This window comes from Bidens hawaiensis, unplaced genomic scaffold, assembly GCF_021521415.1.
Source record: "Bidens hawaiensis isolate Kalapana, Puna unplaced genomic scaffold, B.hawaiensis_p1.1 tig00071002_1, whole genome shotgun sequence".
NCBI lineage: Eukaryota > Viridiplantae > Streptophyta > Magnoliopsida > Asterales > Asteraceae > Bidens > Bidens hawaiensis.
This window is the reverse complement of record NW_027506665.1, coordinates 35,968-52,587: the sequence shown is the minus strand read 5'-3', so window position 1 is coordinate 52,587 and position 16,620 is coordinate 35,968. Positions and strand designations below refer to the sequence as shown.

At 37.4% G+C, this 16,620-nt stretch overlaps 1 protein-coding gene and 1 pseudogene across 1 annotated transcript; both read left to right on the top strand.

The window, feature by feature from the left end:
- Positions 1 to 3,667: 3,667 nt before the first annotated feature.
- On the top strand, positions 3,668 to 4,402 carry LOC143618372 (secreted RxLR effector protein 161 pseudogene; annotated as a pseudogene).
- A 5,698-nt stretch (positions 4,403 to 10,100) lies between these two features.
- On the top strand, positions 10,101 to 11,461 carry LOC143618371 (putative zinc transporter 10). The gene is made up of 3 exons (XM_077090615.1): positions 10,101 to 10,788; positions 10,882 to 11,031; positions 11,155 to 11,461. The coding sequence occupies exons 1-3, from the start codon at positions 10,684 to 10,686 to the stop codon at positions 11,458 to 11,460; spliced, it is 561 nt and encodes a 186-aa protein (XP_076946730.1). The 5' UTR covers positions 10,101 to 10,683; the 3' UTR covers position 11,461.
- Positions 11,462 to 16,620: the final 5,159 nt, after the last annotated feature.

Here is a 16,620-nt window from a genome sequence, read left to right as displayed (position 1 = left end):
ATGGTTAAGTCTTGCTAGTAGATAGGTTTCTTTATTCAATAGGATAAAGATTGGTGTAAGTTCAAAGTCTTACTAGCTAAGTTTTCTTACTCCTTAAGTTTTTGTTTGCCTATATAAGGCTTGTAAGGTTTAGTTGTAGGAATATCAAGTGTGTCTTGTATTGAATATAAGTTTGTCTTATATCTCTCTTTTATTGTTTTCAAATAATAAGAAAACGCTCGTGCGTTTGAGCAAATATTGTTCAATCGTGTATTGGGTCTTGGATTTGTTTATTTCTTCACTTGTTTAAAAACGTAACAAGTGGTATCAGATCCAACCCATTAAACATGGCTGACTTTCAAGTTGTTGGAGGCGTGAAGAAATTGAAAATTAAAACTACAACACGTGGTCAACCTGTATGAGTTCGTATTTATAGGGTCAAGATTTGTGAGAAGCTTTTCAAGGGTCAGACACCACCCAACTGAAAATCGACACCAGTTGGGCGATCAACAAGTGGAGAGTAAAGGTTGGAAAAGCTATGTTCGTGTCGAAAACAACGATCGAGGAGGAGCTTTTGGATCACGTCCGAGACCTAGAAACACCAAAGGAAGCATGGGATGCTTTGGCGTCACTTTTTTGCAAGAAAAATGATGCAAAGATTCAACTTCTTGAAAACGAGCTCTTGTAAATCACTCAAAAAGATCTCACGATTCCGCAATATTTTCACAAGGTTAAAACCTTGTGTCGTGATATTGGGGTGCTTGATCCGGAAGCAAGAGTTGGAGATGCTAGAATGAAACGAATGTTAATACATGATTTAAGAACCGAGTATCGAAGTTTCGTAGCCGCAGTTCAATGATGGCCGAAATAACCATCTTTGGTCGAATTCAAGAATTTTCTCGCAAGCCAAGAAGACTTGGCTAAACAGATCGGTGACATCTTGATTTCAAGCCCAAAGATTGAGACTGATGCCTTGTATGCCGATAGAGGGAAGGGAAATTTCTTCCAAACGGGAATCAGGGACGAAAGTGGAACGGCCGGTACAAGAAGTCGGATAACTACAATTCCAGACAGAGCTCAAATCAGCGAGAACCGATGAACGATAAGAAGTCGGGAAAATCCGGTAAGCGAATCCCATATAAGTGTTATAATTGTGGCAAACATGGACACATGTCCAAAGATTGTCCGGGGAAGTCGGCTGATGAAAGGAATGCCGCCACAGTTCAAGAGGAAGTGGCTTGGGACGTCGAAGCCTATTTTACAGCCAAAGAACATGCGATGGCCTTAACCGTGAACACCGAAACCGAAGACAATTCTTTGGATGATTATATTGTTGATTCCTGGTGTTCGAACCATATGACAAGAGAAAACACGAAGCTAAGAAACCCGGTCAAATATGAAGGTAATCGAGTGATTGTAATAGCCGACAACTCGAGACACAAAATTGCACACGTTGGTGACATACGATTCAATCCGCATAAACAAGGGGAGTTTGTATTAAATGATGTATACCATGTTCCGGTTGTGAAAAAGAATCAACTATCGGTCCCTCAGATTACGTCTACGAGTCGGTAAGTTATATTTGGTCCAAATGATGTCAAGGTGTTCGATAAGTTCAAAACCTCGTCTAAAGCCATAATTCAAGGAAGGAAAAACAAGAGGGTGTACGTTCTTTCCGCATGAACGGCTTATGTGGGGAAAAAAGATGGTCCAAAGCATCAATCTTTGGAACCAACGTCTCGGTCACGTTGGGTACGATAAGCTTGTCTTAATAATCGATAAGTCTCTTGTAGCCGGAATAACGAAGATGGATGTACGTACAAGCATGGTGCGCCGGTTGCCAATTCAGTAAGGCTCACGCACAACCATTCAAAATATCAAGTCATCGAGCCATGAAGCCCATGGAGCTAATTCACAACGATGTGTTCGGTCCGATAAAACAAGCTTCAACAACGGGTATGAAGTATATGATTACGTTCATTGACGATTTTTCTAGATATATTTGGGTAAATTTTATGAAAGAAAAATTGGAAGCTTTTATGAAATTCAAAGAATTTAAAAGCGTGGCTGAAAGAGAGACCAAGATCAATATTGAGAACCTCCAATCCGACAACGCAGGCGAGTATACATCGAAGGAGTTCGATGGATATCTCAAATAGCGCAAGATTAAAAGTTGCTCAAATACTCCGCAACAAAATGGAGTCTCAGAAGAAAGAACCAAACCCTAACCGAGCTCTCAGGTAGCATGATTCATGACAAAAATGTACAGGGCCGGTTTTGTCTTGAAGCAATGCAAACCGCAGCCTATATATCTAACCTCTTACCACAACAAAACATGAAGAATATATCACCAATTGAAAAGTTGTTCAAACTTTAACCGGAGGTTAGTCATATGAAGGTGTTCGAGTGGGTGTGTGTGCTACGTACTCATACCGATCCATCGTAGATATAAGATGGAAAAGAAAGCAACAAGGTTCATCTTTGTTGGGTATGATCGGAACAAAAATGGTGGCGATGTTGCGACCCAGATATAGGGAGAGTATATGTTTCTCGACACATTGTTTTTGATGAGATGTCGTCACGGTGGTCCCGAAATCGAGAAGTGTTACCAGATTCTGAAAAATTGAAAGAGAAGCTTGAAACTGAAGTAACATTCAATCTTGGAGAAGAAGAATCTGAAAACAAGAAAGATGGGCCGGACCATGTCGAGAACGTTAGGCTAGTAGAAATTGAAGATTCGACGAACTCTACACCAAGCCGAAGTTCAAACCAAGGCCCATGACAAACTAGCCGAAGTCCCTCAGGCCAAAAATTCGAACCATCGAGTTCCAAAGCGCATGGGTTAACGCGATCGAGTCGACAAATAAAACCAAAATATCGGTATGCTAATGTGGCAACTGTGGAAAATGAAGAAACCTAACCAGAATCTTTCGAAGAGGCAAAAGAAAACGGAAAGTGGATAGTGGTGATGGAAGAAGAAATCAAAGCCTTTGTGATGAACCAAAATTGGGAATTAGTTCCCCGGCTGGATAACGTAAACACAGTATCATATAAATGGGTATTCAAAAACAAAAGAAAAGCGGACGGATCAGTCGAGCGAAACAAAGCACTTCTTGTACCTTGCGGGTTTTCAAAACAACACGGGCTCGATTATGACGAGACGTTTAGCATGGTTGCGAAATTAACCATGGTTCGGGTATTACTTGCAACAAGTAAGGAATGGAGAATGTGGCAAATGGATGTAAGCAACGCTTTTCTGTATGGAAACCTTGATCTTGTAATTTACATGGATCAACCGAAAGGTTTTTAGAACAAAGAGCGCCCATGTTATGTTTGAAAATTGAAGAAATCGTTGTAAGACCTAATACAATCACCAAGGGCATGGTTTGGGAAAATAGGAGAGTTCCTAGAACACAGTTGTTTCATGTCTACCGTAGTAGATACTAGCCTGTTTGTTCGAGCCGAAAAAGACAAATTGGCGATCGTCCTAGTGTATGTTGACAACTTGATTATCACGAGAAACTTAATTAAAGTGATTGATCAGTTAAAAGAAAATTTGTGTACCCGGTTTCACATGAAAGACTTGGGAAGGTTAAGTCATTTTCTCGGATCGGAGTTATAGTATGAACCGAATGGGGTTGTGTTACACCAACACAAGTATTTGGTTGAACTTTTAAGTAGCTTTGGCATGGCAATTTGCAAAACGGCGATTACTCCAATGGAAACCAATTTACAACTTCGAGTTGATGAAGGAAAAGATTTGACGGATACAACTATGTATTGGAAATTTGTGAGAAGTCTTATTTACTTAACACTTACTAGACCAGATATCGCGTATGCGGTAGGAGTGTTAAGTCGGTTCATGCAAAATCCAAAGAAACCACATCTTGATGCTGTTAGAAGGGTGTTACGGTACGTTGAAGGAACACCTAGCTTCGGAGTCATGTTTAAGAGGGAGTCAAGAATCGAACTGGTCGGGTATTGTGATGTTGATTATGCCCGAGACTTGACTACTAGGAGGTCAACAACTGGGTATGTGTTTTTGGTTGGGTCAAGAGCTGTAACGTGGAGCAGAAAAAGGCAACCAACAGTTTCGTTATCCACAACCGAAGCCGAGTATAGAGCAGCAGCAATGGCTACTCAAGAGTGTGTGTGGTTGGTACAATTGTTGAAGGACCTGAATCAAAGTGTCAGCGCGAGTGTGAAAAAATATTGTGATAATATATCATCAATAATGCTAGCCGAGAATCGCACGTTTCATGCAACAACGAAACACATAGAAGTTCAATATCACTTCATTAGAGAAAAGGTATGTAATGGTGAAATCAATTTGGAGTATGTTGATGCAAATGATCAAGAAGCCGATATGTTCACTAAACTGTTAACTAATGTGAAGATGGTGAAGTTTTGCAATGATCTCTAGATGACGAACGCAAGTGTTGAGAGGGAGTGTTAAATGAGCATCACTTGTGGGCTAAAGGGTGGTTCGGTTTGATCTCAAAGGGGTGATTTGGAGGGGATCATAACTAAAGGGACTTAAAAGAAAAGTAAGTAATACTTGGTGGCTAAGTATAATGGTTAAGTCTTTTTAGCATGGATAAGTCTTGCTAGTAGATAAGTTTCTTTATTTCTTAGGATAAGGATTGATGTAAGTTTCAAAGTTTTACTAGCAAGTTTCCTAACTCCTTAAGTTTTTGTTTGTCTGTATAAGGCTTGTAAGGTTTAATTGTAGAAATATCAAGTGTGTCTTGTATTGAATATAAGTTTGTCTTATATCTTTCTTTTCTTGTTTTCAAATAAAAAGAAAACGCTCGTGTGTTTGAACAAATATTGTTCGCTCGTGTATTGGGTCTTGAATTTGTTTACAGCTTCACTTGTGTTAAAACGTTATAGTCACCGCCCAATTGTTTATTTGTCAATTGTTCTCTTGTGATTTTTTTTTCCAATTTGGATCGAATGTTTCTAACGCATCTTCCTATTCATGGACCAAGGTTTATCTGTTTTGATTTTTTTTTCCAATTGGTTCTATATAATTTTGTTCTTGTTGGTTGGGTTGTCGAATTTTTCTATTTTAATTGTATATAGATAATAGAGGAAAGTCGTACTGCATACGCACACACTAAAAAGAGCGTCATGAAAAATGCTCTTATGAGCTGACCAAATAACATTCTAATGTTATAATAATTCCCATTGGGGCTTATCCGTGTTTAATATATAGAAATAGAGTCAGAAGCTTATGTATAAATAGCAACTCCAATAAGCTTCGCATATCACATTAAACAAAATTCAAGAGATTTTGAAGTAAGCATGGCTTCCCATTCTAAAAAGGTCACAATCTTCGTCATATTTATGACGTTTCTATGTTCCAAAGCCTTGGCACAATGTGAAGATGAGACCAATAACCCATGTAATAACAAATCCAAGGCCTTACCATTAAAGATCATTGGTATAGTTGCTATACTAATCACTAGCGTCATTGGGGTATGCCTACCTCTAATCACTCGGTCCATTCCTGCCCTTAGCCCGGAGCGTAGCCTTTTTGTTACCGTGAAAGCTTTTGCTTCCGGCATTATTCTGGCTACTGGATTTATGCATGTGTTGCCTGATTCTTTCGATATGTTGAGATCGAGTTGCTTGGCTGATAACCCATGCGTCTGAGGAGATGCATTTCAATAAAACGCGAAAATCATCTTTTTTGAAACCTCACGTGACGGACAAATTTCATTCCAAAACAATAATTTTTCAGAAAACTATTTTGACTTGAAAACTATCGGCCAAGTCAAATTTCTCTAAAACTTTGTCTTTGAAGTGACGCGTGTCAGTGTGTGATAGGACAACCAAAACTCATGTCACGAATCTCAATCTCACGTAGGAGATAGATTTCGGAGAACTATTTTGAAAATCCAAAACTTTTTGGACTATTTTCAAATTCTCTCTCTTAAAAAGGACTATGTTTAGAATTTTCCCTTAATCGTATAACTTTGGTAGCCACTGATTTGACACCAAATCAAATTAATGATGTAACCGCAGTAATTACACCATTGTCAAGATAATTGATTCTGAAAAATTGTGAACCCCAATCCTTATTGTAATGGTTATTGTCTTACATCATCAATTGATTTTATATTGAATTCACAAAGAAGCATTTCGATCTTGTTCTTAGAGAAAACACTTCTGTTAGACATGATACAATTTAATTTGGAAGTTATCTCTTTTTATTTTATAGTAAGTAAAATATATGTCCTTTCGGGGAATGTTTAAGATTGGCGGCACTGGAGCACGCTACCAACCTTGAACAAGCATCAATTTATGTTATTGCTTGTTGTTGATTTATGTTTTTAACTTAAGGATCTCTGATCCATTGTTCGACAACTATTGTAATGACGTATATTTCCTTTGTTATTTAATGTGTGAAATTGAGTTCAGTAACTAAGTTGCATGTGTAAGCCCAACCGTTATGACACTCTGGGTTCGAGGCGTTACAATAAGTGATGCAATCCAAATACTCAGCAATGGTTAAGTGCTATATATAGCTTGTGTCGAAGAAGCTGAAAGTTCATGCAGATCGCTTCTTTGGGATCCTTCCTTTCTTCAAACGGAAGGAACAGAGATAGAATCAAACCGATTCCCGAAATGCCTTTCTGGATATTCCTCAATGTCCCGGCTATTCACGGAACGTGAGAAGCATATGATTAATCATATGCTTCCGGAAGAAATCGAAGAATTTATTGGGAATCCTACAAGATCCGTTCGTTCTTTTTTCTCTGACAGATGGTCAGAACTTCATCTGGGTTCGAATCCTACTGAGAGGTCCACTAGAGATCAGAAATTGTTGAAGAAACAACAAGATCTTTCTTTTCTCAGGCGATCGGAAAATAAAGAAATAGTTAATCTATTCAAGATAATTACGTATTTACAAAATACCGTCTCAATTCATCCTATTTCATTAAAATACGAATGCAAGTTAACTATGATCATGTGGTTAAAATGGTTTGTTATATGTTTGTTGGGTATGGTTACCTGATGTTTATATCTAATAAGATACCGTTATTATTTTTCTATGCTGTTTATTTTGATTTTCCATCATAGTACCATGATGGACATCAAAATTGCTTAATTTGACAATACGAAAAGAATAAGACTTTAAAATAGCTGATTATTAATTTTCCCTTTGACATAATTTGCAATCACATGAAATGAACAAACAGATTATCTGGAAATAAATTATAGAGAAAATTATTGCTTATATCCCTGTGGTTGCAGGGACAAAGTCATATTGAGTCCCCAAAAACAAAAATTGAAAATAGTTGAATCCCTATGGTATCAAAAGTGATCCAAACGAGTCCTTTTGTTATCTTTTAGTTAACAACATTGATAAAATGAGGGGTAATGTAGTCCTTTCAATCTATAACACAAAAACAATACATATATAAATTACAAAAATACTTAAAATAATAATTTGGCTCCACAGTACCAACTCTCTTCCATCTCCATCTACACCACCACCCACAAGCCACACCAAATCATCTTCCATCTCCATCAATTGAAAATAAGATGGAAAAAATGATAAACAAACACAAAATAAGTTACGGTTCCATCACTTCCTCCCCCGTCATCTGAGCATGGAGCCTCAACATACGTAACCTGAGAATCGAGGATACTCGCCGGAACTTGGTTATGGCCGGAACCCTAGTTGAGTCATCGTCGTTGCTGAATCTTTCTTTAAAAACCTTCTTCTGAACCGGCGAGCAAGGCGGAACCATAACCGCCGCCGGTACTCCGCTCGTTGTCGTCATCATACGCCAGTTGGATGTCAGGTTCACATCTGGAACCGACAACCACCACCAAGGCCAGTTTTGTTTTGGTTCAAGTGAGCACCGGTTGAAGGAGTGAGGATTACCGGTTATGCCTTTGCTAGATGTGTTGCCGGAAAGCCAAGGGTCGCCGGAATATAATTTAGATGAGGCAATGTCATCTTCTTCTGTTAGATGTAAAATGGATCTATTTTTGCATTTTAATTATGTATTGTTTTTGTGTTATAGATTGAAAGGACTATATTACCCCTCATTTTAACAGTGTTGTTAACAGAAAGATAACGGAAGGACTCATTTGGGTCGCTTTTGGTGCCACAGGGGTTCAACTAGTTCAAGTTTTTTTTCGAGGACTCAATATGACTCCGCCCTGCAACCACGGGTACGAAAACAATAATTTTCTGTAAATTATATTTGGCAACAAGTAATACTTATACAAAAGTCGTCGTTCCAGTTTAGAGATAAATTAGGCTAGAGTTTCAATAGAAAAATCCGTATACTTAAATAATCAAATATAAACTTGGTGATGTCGTACTACTGTACAAGTACCCAGCACGGAGCTTGCCGTACTTTTATCAAATAGTATTTATAAAAGAGATTAAATAAGTAATTCATTCAGAATCTGAACATTCATACGTTTACCAATTCAATTCCCTCAATTAAAAAAAGAAAGAGAAGGGATGAATTTTTCTTTCTTTCTTATTTCTAATTTTTTTCTTCAAGGGAAAGTAATTTGGGGGTGTTTTTTCTAGTTTCAGGTTTTTCAGGTTGGTATCGACTCATTTTAAGTTCGGTTAGTCGGGTTCGGAAGAGTTCAGTTCAGGCTGGGTCATTCGGTGTTCATGTTTAGACTATTATCAAAATTTATCACGCTACTAAAAAACCATCAAAATTATATGTTTAGTCCCAAAACAAACTATAATCCTAAAACGTAATATTCGAAATAGCAAAGACTCGACACGATCTGCAAAAAAAAGTCAACAAATGCTTGGATTTTCTTTTAGGTTTTTTGGTTTTATGCTGGGAAAAGTGACATGATATCCGACCCATTTAAGGTTTGGGTTAGCCGCGTTCGTGTTTTTCTAGCATTTCCTAATTTGGGTTCCGGTGGCTTCTGGGTTGTTTTACGTATCGAGTAAAAATGATATCCCTAAAGTAATTCAATGTAGGGTTGTCACTTTTACCCGAAACCCGAAACCAACCCGAAAAAAACCGTACCGGAACCCGAACTAACCCGACCCGAAGAACCCAAACCCGAGAAAATACAAACCCGAACCGAAGTAATTCGGGTTGGTTCTCGGGTTTGATTTATAAGATTTGGGTCAACCCGAAAAACCCGAATAAACTTATAGTTTTGAAATTAAATATATTTTTATATATAATAGGCTAAATCTTAGCTACTAAATTTATCAGAATATAGCTCTAATCGACTGTTTTCATTTTAATTATTATGGATCGATTGCTTATTATTATTTTATGGTTTCCGTTATTACTAATAGCAACCGTAATCGAACAACCAAACACGGCCGATTGAATATTATTATGGTTCGAGTTAGTTTTTCTCTTCTTTTGAATTGTTTTATCAAGTTAGATTAGTTTATTATTTGATTATTTATGTTATAAGCAAAGAAGAATATGTTGTTTTAATTTTACCATTGTAGTTTAAAAAAAAAAATTGGTTTTGCGTTTTTTTTTAGGATACTCGAAACCCGATTAACCCAACCCGAAGAAACCCGAACCCAAATTACCCGAACCCAAAAAACCCGTGAGAGATTTGGGTTGGGTTTCGGGTCAAGATTTAAAACTTTGAAACCCGAAGAACCCGACCCAAAAAACCCGAAACCCGAAAAACAAACCCGAAGAACACCCATAATTCAATGGTTTGGAACAGGAGGTGAAGGCCCGATGCCGCAACATAGGATGGTGTTCCCACTCTCCTGACACACTATTTCTTGATTTCCTCTGCTACTTTTTAACATAATTTACTTTAAATCAATCGTGTTGGATTGTATCGTTATACCACTAGAAAAAGTTACTGTTTTAAGTGTCGAAGAAGCTGAAGATCACAAATAGAATTATACGAACTATGATTTGAATTGTATGGTAACTAGCGAGGTGCTTGACCCGCTCTTCATGGCAGAAGCGTGTTTAATATACATTCTCTATAGTTCATAATACATGTTTTGTCAGCGTATAGTGACACACTAAAAGAGTGTCATGGAAAATGCCTTTGATCGAGTGGACCAATAACATTCCAAAGTGATACATATTTTGATTAATTTCCATGTTAATAATAAGCACATGATGATGTCATGAGCTTTTATATATATAGCGACCACCACCATGAGCTTCACATCTCAAAACACATCCCAGCAAACAAATATCAAGATATATTTAAGTAAGCATGGCTTCACATTCAAAAATGTTCTCAATCTTCATCATATTTATGGTATTTCTATGCTCCAAAGCCTTGGCACAATGTGAAGATGAAACCAACAATCCATGTAATAATAAAACCAAGGCCTTACCCTTAAAGATCATTGGTATAGCTGCTATACTCGTCACAAGCATCATCGGCGTATGCCTACCTCTAATCACTCGGTCCATACCCGCCCTTAGCCCAGACCGTAGCCTTTTTGTGATTGTGAAAGCTTTTGCTTCCGGCATTATTTTGGCTACTGGATTTATGCATGTGTTGCCTGATTCTTTCGATATGTTGAGATCGAGTTGCTTGGCAGATAACCCATGGCACAAGTTTCCATTTACGGGCTTTGTTGCTATGCTATCGGCTATTTTCACACTCATGGTGGACTCGATGGCTACAAGCATGTATACATCAAAGAACAATGCCATAGCTGCCGATGGAGGTGAGGTGGTGACCCAAGACTAAGAGATGGCGGTGGCTAATGGTGGTGGCATGCACTTCCATGGTCACAATCACGGCCACCAAAAGGGCGCAATAGGACAACAACTTCTTCGCTATCGTGTCGTGGCCATGGTTTGTTTCAAATAAACATTTAACATGTTACACGTTTTTTTTTAATGTTTCCACAGAAATTGAAACTTGAAAATTTTAATTATTGTTTATCAGGTGCTTGAACTTGGTATCGTAGTTCACTCGATAGTGATCGGACTTGGAGTTGGGGCGTCTAATGATGTATGCACAATAAAGCCATTGGTTGCAGCTCTTTGTTTCCATCAAATGTTTGAAGGCATGGGTCTTGGTGGCTGTATTCTTCAGGTGTTCTGAAAATAATATTTGTAGTTAACTTACACATTTGTTCTTTCTGTCTTCACAATAGTTTCATGTTCTGTAATGATCATCACTCCGTAGACGTATTACTAAATATATAAACAATAACAGGCTGAATATAAGACTCTGAAGAAAGCAGCAATGGTCTTCTTCTTCTCGATTACAACTCCGTTCGGGATTGCTCTTGGGATCGCATTGTCAAAGACGTACAAAGAGAACAGCCCGAGTTCATTAATCACAGTTGGATTACTCAACGCTTCATCAGCTGGATTACTTATCTACATGGCGTTAGTGGATCTTCTAGCGGCTGATTTCATGGGCCCGAAGCTTCAGGGAAGTATTAAGCTTCAAATTAAATCTTATGCAGCGGTGTTGCTTGGTGCCGGTGGGATGTCTTTGATGGCCAAATGGGCTTAAAAATTACATGTCAGCTGTTCGAGATACGTGAAACGATGTCGTTTAATTTATCGTAGAACTGTAAAAGATGAATAAGTCTTGAGTACTTTGCAAATAATTTCAAGCATTCTGAATGTATGAAAGAGTGAATTTTGCTGCTTTAAGAGTGTCGTTAATCGTCGTATTAGAATTTATGTACTAAAATTTCGGATGAACTTTTGATAATGAAATGGAATACTAAACCTGTATTTCTGTTTCTAATATAAACTAAACCTGCGTTCAAACATAGATAAAAATATGTTCCCAACAAATTCAGCTCCAGATGCAAACTCAAAGCAACAAAGAACATTTAAAATAAATTCAAATAGTAGTTCGTGAACATCTAAACATTCAAAAAGATAGGTGGAGCTTTTTTAAACATCACCTGCAGTAACGTAATGAATCTTATGTTGCATAAGATTAATATTATAAAATATCAATATCACGCATTGACATGATTTTGTAAATTTAACGATTATGATAAACAAGGACAATATACTTCGGTTGCAAAACAACAGAGGGTTCATCACCTGCTTATCAATTGAAAACTACCAAGCCAAACCCCTAATTCAGTATATACTGATTACTAGAACACTCTGGAATTGAAAGACAAAGAACAAGGTTCAAATAAAATCCAAATGTTTACAATCATTCAATCAAACAAAGAACAAAAGGCATCGAATGCTTAAATTGTTCATCCCAAACATAAAAGAAAACTCAGTTAAATCGTCCCAATTACATGAACTAGCCATTCAGAGGAAATCACAAAAAGAATTAATCGCTCCTTGGCATGATGGAATCTTTGATGGTTGACGTGAGTGACGATTGCATGAAGAAATAGGCTCCGGAGATGATTGGAAACTTCAAAATCTACTCTGAAATGATGAAAAACTGCTAGGAGAAGAAGAAACTTCGTAACCTCCTCTTTGCATTCATCCTAACGGCTTAAAAATAAATATAAAAAAAAACCTAAATTTTGCGAATTTAGGGTCGGTTGCGGACAGTAAGCAAGGCTCCATGCAGTCCACAGCGTTTCCTTTTCTTTGTTTTAGTATCGGTCCTCGAGCTTTATTAGTTGCGTCGCTCAACAAACGCTTTTGGCATAATTAATTCTTCGGTTTCCGGTCTTCCCACTTTCACCAACTCAGTTTTCATACGACATGTTTCTTCACCAATTCCACTTCTTGGTTATTGCCTAATCTTCATCACAATAGCTCCAAATTACACCGTCACCTGCACTTACCATACTACACAAAGTAATAGCATTCTAAACCTCTTTTTAAATATGTTCATGAAGAAACGGAAGGTCTCTTTTTTTTATTAGTTTTGATTTTTCACGCCATCTCCCTTCAGTCTCCAATCCCATAATATTATTTACTATCCCATGAAAATAAGCTGAATTCTCGTTAGGAAGCCCGTCTAACACGGGACTGCAGTCGAAGATCCTTCAGTTTTGAAGCTTCCAACTCCAATAATTTCTTTTAAGCATCCTAGTCTCACTCGTTCTTTATCTTCTGAAAGTTCCCTTGATTCCTTTTCAGACTCGAGGAACTCCAATTCCGTCTCCATATTATTTTCCTCGTCACCTTCTTTGTCTTTGGTGCTACCCCACCATTTTCTAATTTCAAATATAATTAGCTTGAACTTTTTAGACTGAAACCTGGTGGACCTACTGTTTGAATATTCGCATACACGGACAGAACAACCTCATCGAGGTCAGGCCTATCTAGCCAAGAATTGGAAAACCGAAATGGGCGATGCCGAAAATTATCCGACTTTGTGACCAATAAGATAGGCCGAAGAAAGAAACTTGGTGGAACTCTGAGGCTAGCCTCATACCACTTATTGACAACCACATAACTGACCAATACCCTGTCGATTTTACTCATTTTTTCCTGTGTGAGAAACTATATCAACAACAACCATTGTAGAGTTTGGTTATTCTTTTGAGGATATATATATATATATATATATATATATATGTATGTATGTATGTATAAAATTAGTTACACAAAGCACTCCTTGATTATAGGAGGGTGACTAACAAAAACAAGAAATAAATCAATTACATTAATTTACAAATATTTTAATTTTATCATCTAATTCTCCCCCCCCCCCCCCAATCGGAATGGTGGCGGTCCAAGACGTATCATAGCACGAAAAGCTTCAAGCGATACCTGTGGAAGACTTTTGGAGAAAATATTAGCCACCTGAAGATTGGCGGGAGCAAAACGTGTATACAATTTTCCTGAAGTAACCAGTTCTCGTATAAAGTGATAATCAAGATCAATGTGTATGGCACGTTTGTGAGAGACCGGATTTTGAGTCATAAACAAAGCACTCATATTGTCACAAACAAGAGTAGGGTGTTCTGGTGGTAAGGCATTTAACTCCTGCAGTAAATGAGTTATCCAAAGAATCTCAACGGCCATGTTTTACATTTCCGCATATTCAGATTCACATCTAGATCGAGAAACATTCAGTCGTTTCTTGGCACTCCATGAAACGAGATTCCTTCAAAAGAAAATAGAATAAACATAAGTGGAGCGTCTTGTTTGCAGACATCTGGTCCAATCAGCATCAGAATAACCAACCAGTGGGGTTTTATGTGGACGAGTAAAATAAAGACTAAAGGAGACAGTGTAACATTCGTCTTTTTCGGTTCTTTTTGTATTTGTATTTGTATCAAAACCCGACCCGATTTGTAAACCGAATCTTTCGATAATATAAAATAATGGGTTTTATGTTTCATATCATCTCTTACTTTTCGGATTTCGAAAACACTTTTTAACGGTCTTTAAAACGCTTAAAATGCCTCTAAAACGACCCGAAACGACTCGCGAAGCAAACTGGACCAGGCCACCCCACCCCTGACCACGCCGCGCCGCGCGGCCAAGGGAGGGAGGCCGGTCGCGCGGCGCCTAGCCCCTCAAGCTCACATAATCCGGATTTTTACCTCTTGTTTGTATTATTTGACTTGTTCAAACCTTTTTAAACACATGCAAGTATTGATATAAACCATGGAAAACAACTTTGACTACTACCCTATATATACAAGCTTATCCCTTTCATTTCCTCTTGCTCATTTCATCTTCTTTCTCTGTCAAACAAAGAACACCATTCTTAACCTTCAAGGTTCATAATAATCTAACAACAACCTTCTTTAATTTTGTTTTGTTACTTACTAATTGAATCTTGTGGTACAACATATATATAATATGCACCCATTGTTTCCTTCGTCTTTCATCTTCTCCGGCCATGGTCGGTTGAGGTGATATGCTACAAGGAAAGGCTTCATGAAGGACTCATTATAGTCCTTGATTATACTATTTTCCTTTAATGCTTTACTAGTCTTGTTTATATTGTAAGTAGTTTAGTTTTCTAATTTATGTTTAAACAGTTCTATGGTGTTGGGTATGAAGTCACTCGCCTCGGTTATCCCGAGTTGAGAACCGAATCAAGACCGAACCAAGACCGGACTTTTGTTTACTAGTTTTGTTTTAAATAGTTTTGTTTACTAGTTTTGTTTGAAATAGTTAAATAAACATGTTTATGTAAGATTTGAATATTATAACTTCGAAAATCATTTTTATAGTTCTATGTTATTTGGGTATGTGGAAACCATCCTCGGTATCATTCCGAGTCAAGGACCGAACCAAAACCGAACAAAACCGAGTTCACTTTCTTAAGACACACAAGTGTGTTTTTGGCCACTGAAACTCATCTTTTCTTCAAGATGTATTTTAAACTAATTTTAAGTTATTTTATCAACATATTTGGTGTGTCGGAATCCAACTTGATCTTATAAGGCTATGCGTAGTGGAGGGGCTACAAATTGGGGAGAATTGCGACACGTGGTGCCCAGTCAGCAAGGGGTGGGAATTTATTTTTGAGGTGTAATGTTGTTTTAGGCTAATATATGTATACATATATATATATATATATATACCACACACAAACATATATATTAATAATATAAATATATATACATACATACATACAATACACACACAGCACATATACATACATATGCATCTCCAGGTGACAAGAACAATCCGCACACGCCCAAATCGCCCCAAAAATCGCCCACAGGGGCAGTGTCCGCGCCCCTTCGCGCCCAAAATTCGCCCTAACCCACGCCCACTACACATAGCCTAACAAGTTTGGTCTGGTGAACCAAATACTCGCTTAACGGACGTTAAGGTTCTTCACAATAGAACTATGTACTTGGCTAAGTCTTTTTGATTTTATTGAGTTATCTCAAAACATTTTGGAAAGTTGACTTTGAGTTTAGTTAATTATCTAGGCCCAAATTGACAAATCCGAACACTCGATTAAACCCTTGTTTTGGTATTTATATAACCAAGGGTCTTGCAATAGTGCATTATAACCCACATAAGTTACTTAACATAGGTTGAGTGATAATTATAAATGAAATACCAAGACCAGGTTTCAGTAAACTTACTTTTTAGAACATGTCTTTAATTTTCCAAATATTTACATTTTTAAACCCTAAACTTCATTTATTTACTTTACTTGTCATATTTTACTTTAAACCCTTCCAAGAATACCTGATAACTTAAGACTCGTTTAATCTAGGTTTTGCTCGTTAACCTGATCTCCAATTATTCACGAATCAATCTTTCAAGTTACTTAGTTAACGTGAGTAAATTTCATCCCCCGTTTTTATTTTTATATTTTGGAGGTGACATGCATACTTATTCAAAACAAGAATGATTTATTATACTCATTTCTCAAAGCACAAACTTTAGGGTGTATGATACTTAGAATACTTGCTCCATTATGTGTTATATGTCTCATATGCTTTACGTGCACGAGTGTTTAATTTTATGTTGTGGTTGAGCCTCATTAAGTATGATCATACGCTTCCCTAACTACTTAGCCTTGTGCTAGTAGAATAGGGCCTCATTATCCAAGTATGTCGGTTGTTACCGATTAGAAAGGATCCTCATTTACATATGTTTTATACGCCACGATTGATGCTTTTATTTATGGTCTCATATACGTTTGTAGATTTCGCTCATATTATATATACTCAAAACTATGAAATTGCTCACCAACATACGTGTTGATGAATATTATTTTATGCATTGTTACAGGTTTGATTATTACTTGAGTTGG